This window comes from Bison bison, unplaced genomic scaffold (assembly GCF_000754665.1).
Source record: "Bison bison bison isolate TAMUID 2011002044 unplaced genomic scaffold, Bison_UMD1.0 scf7180017864108, whole genome shotgun sequence".
Classification (NCBI taxonomy): domain Eukaryota; kingdom Metazoa; phylum Chordata; class Mammalia; order Artiodactyla; family Bovidae; genus Bison; species Bison bison.
In genome coordinates this window covers 7329979-7338442 of record NW_011494680.1, presented here as the reverse complement: position 1 = coordinate 7338442, position 8464 = coordinate 7329979, and the positions used below count along the sequence as shown (strand labels likewise).

The 8464-nt window shown below is 44.6% G+C and overlaps 1 protein-coding gene across 1 annotated transcript in view; it reads right to left on the bottom strand.

Annotated features, from left to right (window-relative positions):
- Positions 1-4284: 4284 nt before the first annotated feature.
- Positions 4285-8464, bottom strand: part of LOC104987916 — a 10939-nt gene continuing 6759 nt past the window's right edge. The window contains exon 3 of the mRNA XM_010839013.1: positions 4285-5036. Coding sequence (XP_010837315.1) covers positions 5017-5036 — 20 coding nt within the window. The 3' untranslated portion in view covers positions 4285-5016. The remainder of the gene's footprint in view (positions 5037-8464) is intronic.

Here is an 8464-nt window from a genome sequence, read left to right as displayed (position 1 = left end):
CTCTTTCATGTACTATTATATAACTTATGGCTAAAAACATTTATCTTCAAAGCATGATCCATCATGAATTTTTTTTCTTATTTTTGATACAACAAGTTAAAACACTGTTGGACTGTCTTTCATGCTGATTGCAAAGCAATGAACAAAATCCCAATGTACAAAATTGTACTCATTGCATAGATCCAAATGACTGATGATTGGAATGCATGCACCTCAGTTGTTTGAAGCTTCTCAGTCAATTACAAAACAGATGAAGAATTCAGGACTCTAACGTGAAATTAAGGAGTAGGTGAGAAATGCTAAATAAAGGAATCTGCTCCTATTCAAAGAACTTTTTGCACATTTTGTAAAAATGTGCTGCGTTTTATAAAAATCTAGCATCACTGTTCCTAAGTCCTTTTTTCTCATCTCATCTAAAATGGCAAAGAATGAAAAACTTCAGGTACTTTATTCAATTAAACTGTGATATATTTTAAAAGTTCTGAGTTTGAAATTTAATAAGGGACTAGACCCTATTTCTCAAAACTCTGATCCTCAAACCACCTGCATCAGAGTTATCTGAGTTGTATTTTTCTCTTAAGGCCTTCAGCTCATTGGATAATGCCAACCTACCTTGTGGAGGGTACTCTGCTTTCCTCAAAGCCTACTGACTTAAATGTTCATCCCATCTTAAAAATACCTTCACAGCAGCATCTAGACTGCTGGCCAAATATGTAGAAACAATGATCCAGGCACTTGACATTTACAATTAACCACCACACAATGGGAAAATAACACTGAATTGATACATGCTTTGTCAATGTAGTAATATTTCCCTTTTCAATAGAATGTTAGAGTTGGAAATATGTTTAAAAATGAAGCGTCTTGACATCAGAGATGCTCAGATCACAGTTGACAACAAACAGAATCACAGAGAGCTGTGTCCTTCAGTTATCTGCTGCTTCCCCAATGACAGACACAATCCTGGCACTCAAGGATGAATTAGTGAATTGCTAACACATACAGCACCACCACGTGTCAGGCGCTGTTTCTTCACAAGCATCATTAAATCCTCATGACTGTTTTGGGACATGGGTCCTCTGTGACCCCAGTCTACAGATGAGGAAGCAAAGGCGTGGAGACACTGAGGACCACACCCAACCTCAAGTTGCTGCAGGAAGCAGAGCCAACACTCACATCAGCCACTGTGACGCCTGCGTACATTTGCTGAACTGACTAATCTAGCAGTCCTGTGAGCCCTCAGAGTCCCAGAGGAGCACAGCTCCCTGTGTTGTTCAGAGCCCCTCCTTTGGCCTTCTGCAAGGGAGGGAAGTAGTCCCAGCAAATACCAGCTCTTCCCCCAAATTCTCCCTCTTGCCTCTTCAATCCCACCCAGAATTCCACCCCAGGCATCCTTCACGCTGCCTGGGGTGGGTGACTTGTTAGTGTTGGGAGAACTCACTTCATAGCATCTGGTCAGTCCTTGGGGAAATGTTCTAGCACCGCTTTTAGGATCTGACAGTCCTTGACGTGTGTTTTATAGTTTACTATTTTGAGTTCTCTGCAAAGCCCAGAGAATAGTGAAAGTTGTGTGGATTTAATATCATGGTGTCTTAGCAAGGCTTACAAGACCCGTGGTTCAGTGTTAAATTGAAAGTTCTGTGAAAAAGACATTATTTCATCTTATTTATTTAATTCTGTCTGCAAAATGTGAAATACTTCTTCTCTACTTATTTATTCCCAACTTAATTAGGGTCCCAGAGTCAACTCCTATTTATAGAGGTGTTTTCTCGAACCAGAGTAGACACCTAGGGATCCCTACAGAATGAGATCCTAAAGGGCTTTTGATGAACCTTGATAGCAGAATTAACTCACATGCATCAACTGAGAGAAAAATGCTAAGCATAAGAGCTGTGAGATGTTTTATTCAAGGTCTTATTGAGAACTATGGGCTTCCTTGGTGGTTTAGATTGTAAAGAATCTGCCTGCAGTGCAGGAGACCTGGGTCTGACCCCTGGGTTGGGAAGATCCCCTGGAGAAGGGAATGACAACCCATTCCAGTGTTCTTGCCTGGAGAATCCCATGGACAGAGGAGCCTGGTGGCCTACAGTTGATGAGGTCACAAACAGTCAGACACAATCGAGCAACTAACACACACACACACACACACACACACACACACACACACGCACATTGAGAAATGTAGCCTGGGAGGCAACCTCTCAGGAGCTCTGAGAAGTTCTTCCAAAGAGTGGGAGTGAGAGTGGGAGGTGAGTTTATTCATCCTTTCGGCTGGGGATTATATGCAGGCAAGTCTACATCGCAGTAAAAGGTTACTGGCAGTCACAAAGGTATCTTAAGTTAATGATTTTAGTTCTTTTCTCTGATGGGAAGATGCAAAACTCTGGGTTCATCACCATTCTTCCTGAGACACACACTTTACTTTCTAGTGGCCTGTTTTTCTCATGCCATCGCTTTAAGCCCCTCTGGCTGAAGCAGAGGGCACAGGCCTGCAGTGCGTCAGTCCCGGCACAGGCTGGGTGCTAAGCCAGGTCTCCAAGCTCCATTTAAACCAGGCTTGCTTAGAACTTGGATTAAGACCCCAAGACAGTACAAATGCCGTCTCAAGAAGACAGGCAAAGGCCCTCTCAATTAGCTTGCCATGGGCCCCAGGTGGGCAAGTCCTCGTTCTCAGACAGGAGGAAGGTGAAGTGCAGGGGCTCCATTCTGGGATAAAGGGGAAGGCAGATTTGAGATGCTCGAGGTGAACTGATTGCTCAAACAGCCTCTGACCGAGTCCTGGTACACTTGTTTCCTGTGTTTCGGGAGAAGAGATGCTGTGGGCTACATTCCTTTGGAGGAAATTACAGAAAAGTGTTAAGTAGTTAAACAATAAAACAAAACAACAGGATCTCTCAGTTCTTGCAGCCACAGATGTACTGGCACAAAGAAGGGCATGTGGTCGGCCGTGGAACACTGTTTCCACTGAATGATGCTGTGAGCTTGTTAGAAATGCAAACCCACGAGGCCCATTGAGAGCGTCTAAATCAGAATCCCCAGGGATGGAGCCTGCCAAGCTTCAGCTTGTGCTGCTGGAAAACATAACTTGTTTTGCACCAGGAGGCAGGAGAGTGGATAGTGGTGAACACCAGCCACCCTCACTGAGCCAGCCTGCTGCAGGCACTGCCCGGCTTCCAGACACAGAAAGATAAAAGGCCAAACAAGTGCCTGTGTGCACAGAGCTCACCTTCCATAGCCATTTCCCAGAGGTGCTAGTGGTAAAGAACCCCCCTGCCAAGACCCCCTGGCAAGACATCCCTATCCCAGTATTAAGGCCTGGAAAATCCCACTGACAGAGGAGCCCAGTGGACTGTGGTCAATAGGGTTGAAAAGAGTCGGCCATGACTAAGTAACTTAGCATGCATGCACGCACCTTCTAGAAGGGTGAGTTTCATAAATGCATAAACGGCTCAGTTTCCCATGAGGATGAGAGCTACAGTGAGAATAAATCAGGGTCATAGGGTAGAGAGTGACGAGCACAGCCTTGAGGGAACCCAGCCCTGAGAAGTGGACATTTGGATGAGAAATGAGATGGCAAATGAGACAGTAAACTGTAAGCTGCACAGAATGTGCTATGCTCTGTGTGTCCACAATAATTATGATTATTAAGATTCGGGGGAGCAGATACACGTAATTAATAAAAGAAGACTTTCTGGATTATGTAAAACCTGAATCAGGCATTTTGCCTGCCCTGCAAGACATTCTTAGAGGTTAAAGGAATTTATTCATAGAAATTGAAACCTGGAGTGACTGGAGGTGCAAACGCCTGAGAACAGCTTAAGTCACCCCTGGAGGGTCAGCAAGTGTGGAATAAAACCAGGAAGCAGGTCCACTGGACCCACAGAACAGGAGCAGGAAATCCTGCAACAGACTGACCCAGCTGGCTAAAGCTCTCCACAATTCTAAATAAAGAGATATTCAAAGTTCATTTAGAAGAGCCAATTCAAGCCCATTAAACTATGGTATGCAAAATTTGTGGCAAGAAATTATGCATGCTTGAACTGTAAACTACACAATCCTCATTCTCTAGTCATTCTTCTCATTAAGTCCTTTTTTGAGTCTATGTTTATAAAGTCCTGCTTCCCTGGTGGCTCAGAGGATAAAGCATCTGCCTGCAATGCAGGAGACCCGGGTTTGATCCCTGGGTTGGGAAGATCCCCTGGAGAAGGAAATGGCAACCCACTCCAGTATTCTTGCCTGGAGAATCCCATGGACAGAGGAGCCTGACAGGCTACAGTCCCCGGGGTTGCAAAGAGTCGGATACGACTGAGCGACTTCACTTTCACTTATAAAGTCCCAGGTGGAAGAACGCTTCTAATTTCACTATCATTACAATTGTATTACAAATATTAAAAAACGATAACAACCTTGAGAGGTCGCAGAGGTTGTAAAGTGGGAAGGGAAGAGGTAAAGGGTCAGTGGAAGGGAGTACGAGGCTGCAACAGGAGACGAGGGCTGACACAGATGGTCCTAAAGACGGAAATGGTAGTAGGAGACATAAATGCAAAAGGGTAAACGCAGGGGAGCAGGAGCAGTAAGGTAAGTGAACCATCTCCACATCTGCTGTCGGAAGAGAAGAGTGTCTGCATGTGACACAGCAGTTAACCTGTGACTTTAGAAAAAGAAATGAGCGTCCTAAGCATTTTTAAAGGAGTAGTGAGGAGAGTGGGTCAGGGATAAGGAAGGATGGGTGAAGGAACTGTTGATGGTTTCAGTTCTATAGCAAGATTTGGCTTTTATTCATCATGACACATGTGACTTTGATACAATTGAAAAATGCAAATTATAAAAGCCTTTCCAGGGACCATTATAGATGAATCCCTGGGTGAGTAGGATCTGATGATGAACTTCAGGGCGGCTGCCACGCTCGGATGCTCACAGCAAATGAGGTGCAGTTCTGGATTCAGACTGCCATCTTCTTTGTGTCCTCACATGGCAGGCAGGAGGGCTGAGGGAGCTCTGGGCTTCCCTGGTGGCTCAGATGGTGAAGAATCTGCCTGCAATGTGGGAGACCAGGGTTCAATCCCTGGGTCGGGAAGATCCCTTGGAGAAGGAAAATTCTTGCCTGGGAAATTCCATGGATAGAGGAGCCTGGCAAGCTACAGTCCATGGGGTCACAAAGAGTTGAACATGACTGTCTAACACTTCACTTCTTCATTAGCTAAGTTCGGGGCAATACATATACATTTATGCTGAGTGCATTTCTGTTTCATGACTTTTATTATTCTGTTCTCAGACTGAAAGCATCTTGAGTCATATTTTCGATTTTTTTTTTCTTGTCTGCTGCTGGTTATTTTACCTTTTCAGTGGCAAACAAAACTTTAAACTCTCTTGCCTCTGAGAACTGGGCCTAGGGTCCTCAGAAGAGTAGCTGTTACTAGAATTGTGGTTTAGTGTGAAGGAAGTGGCTTCCTATTTGAGAGCACATTTCTCAGCTTCATAACACAGCAGTAAACAGGATTCCTGGGCTTCTGGCTTGAATATCTAGCAGGGTGACTTTTCACACTCATATTCTGCTCTTTTCCTCTTGGAAAATTACTGTCCCCCGCCCACAACCTTTGCCAGTAGCTTGAGCCGTGCGAGTAATTCTGGCCAGCAAGTTGGATTATTCATCTGCTGGCGTTAGTGAGCTGAAGAGCTCTCTTTCCCCATGGTAAGCGCTGTGCAGAGCACATGTTGATTTGGTGGGGTCTGGAGTGCTGAGCCAGCCCACTGAGGACAGCGACCTAGAGTTCACCTGCTGGACCTGTGTCCTGGGAGCCAGTGCAGTGTTGTGTTGTAAGAGCAGCCCAGTCTCCCCAGTGCAGCTTGAGAGTAGTACAGGGTTTTGTCAGGGAGCCACACAGTGTCTCCTCCAAATATGCACACTTGACCCTGAAAGGGTTCTCTACTATTAACCATAATGGGAGGACAGTTGTCACCTGGGATGGCCACAAGCAGACCAGGATGTACGGTCATCTTCAGTCTGTGGCCTGAGAATGTCTGACCACCAGACAGCTGCCCAGTAACATTCTCCAGTGGTATACTGGAATGCAGTTCAAACTGCAGCAGATGGTGCAATTTTAGAGCCTAAGTTAAAACAAATATTCTTTCCTAGTCAAGTGAATTTTGGGTGTGAGCTCATAATCTCTGGAACTACTGAGAAATTTCAATTTGAACTACACTTTCAGATCTCCTGTGTCTATAAAGGGGCTTCCTCGGTGGCTCATTGGTAAAGAATCTGCCTGCAATGCAGAAGCCACAGGAAATGAGGGTTTGATCCCTGGTTAGGGAAGATCCCCTGGAGGAGGGCATGGCAACCCACTCCAGTATTCTTCCCTGGAGAATCCCATGGACAGAGGACCTAGCAGGCTACAGTCCATGGGGTCGCAAAGAGTCGGACACAACTGAAGAACTTAGCATGCGTGCATATGTCCATGAAGATGAAACATTCTGCGTTCTTGGTGAGGTCAAATCCTTGAGGTGGCTCTCCTGGTTGGGGGTCGTCATCTCACAGTGCTTACTGCTAAGATGCCCATTGTCCCCACTGGTGTGGACCCTTCACTCCTGGAGGTTCTACTGAGTCTATTCTACCCTACAGACATGAGAAAACTTAGTGAAGCTGGAAACGTCAAGAGTAAAAGCCCAGCCTCTCTAGCTATACTGTGCATCCATTTCCTCCGAGGTCTTGTCCCCTGCTTGGTAAAAAAGCTTTTGTTTTGTTTTGCTGCTCACTGGACCCAGATCATCTGTTTCATTCCCATCTGGGGAATGAGTGAAAGTTAGCTTGGGGCCTAACTGTTATGCACACAAAGTCATCCTTCTGTCCTGCCAACAACTTCATCTCTTCAACAAAGTGAGGAGCCATGTGACTTGGCTACCTGCTTAAACAGATCAAGGGAAAAGGAAAAGGTGCAGAATAAAAATATAAACCAGAATCAGAGATGTATTTCATCTTTCAGCCATTTAAGCAGAAATTGAAGGAAGCTCAGAAAACAGAAAACCCTCCTCCTGTAACCTTCTGTTGGGGCTTACTACTGAGGTTGAAGTCCTCTGTGATTAGAACTCTGTTAGTTAATTCCTTTGTAAGGATTCTAGCTTTTTTCAAGTTGTCTTGGTAAATATACTCCTGGAAGGAAACCAAGTTGATTTTTGTATGTGAAGCATCTTGATGTGAATCCCTTTATAGTAAGTTTTTTCGAACACAGTGCTAGTTCTGGGGCCAACAGGACATATCATGGAGAAGCAGAGGGAATATCAGGTTAAAAGACCACACAGTGGGGGAAGGTGTGGACAAGACCAGGGAGGCGTCCACTCTGGGTCCTCCCAGTCTCAGGCAGTGTGAGGGACCAGGTAGAGGAGAAGAGCTGAGGTGCTGCTTGTGTTATGTGCTGGTTTGTGTCACATCCTGGCAGGGGGCAGTGGGAGCCATGTGATCCAAGCACCTGTGCTTCTGGACTGCCTCCGTCACCTAACCGTGACCTTCAGATTGGGCTACACTGAATACTTGTCCAGAGTGTCTGGGGTGGACCAGACTCTGTAAATACCTCCTGGAAAAAGCATAGAATTTAAATCACGTTCTGATTTATCTAGCATTTTTGCTAAATGGAATGGTGCTGATAATTATTTAGGCCCAGGCTTTGCTTTAGGATTTTTCACTTAAATTCTCTGTTCTGCCCTAATAATGGATTTGTTGACACAACCCATATTTTCAGTATTATTTTTAGCAAACTATTCCAGTTAATGAGATTTTTAAAAACACTCTGTTCGAAGGCCAGTTGGTTCTAGTCAATTCCTCCTAATTACTGTGTTCAAGATTACCAACCTATTTAGAGCAGGAAGAATCTATAAATACTAGTTACCACTTCACTGCCTAGACTACTCATTGCTATGGTTCAGTTTTGGTCAATAAAGACAGGCTTATTGACCAGGGAATTTATCCTTTTCTTTTCAGAATTCAGATGCCAAGGCTTACACACACACACACACACACACACACACACACACACACAGTCTGTTTACACTGTGACTCACTGAGGCAAACTCTCAGAAGGATGATAACAAACTCTCACAGCAACAGTGACACACGGTAGACCTCTTAGCTCTGATGGAAGTCTCTGGGGTCACGGGCACATGAAGAAAATGAACTTGGCTCTTTGTTGCTGCGAGAGTCTAATGACACCAAATCCAGCTGCAGTTTACCTGCCAGACTTAGTCCCCTTACCCCTTTGTGCCCTACGTTCAGATAAGATAGTCTCTACTCTTCAGAAGCACACCGTGAACAACCTGTTAATATTTCAGGGTTACTCTGTGTTACCCTTTGTTCTAAAATAACCATTCTCATTACCTTTGCAATGCAAAATTCTCTTAATTTTTGACCTTTTTTTTTTTTTTTTTAATGCTAGTATGGGGCTCCTGGCTGATACTGTTTTTTTTTTTTTAACTT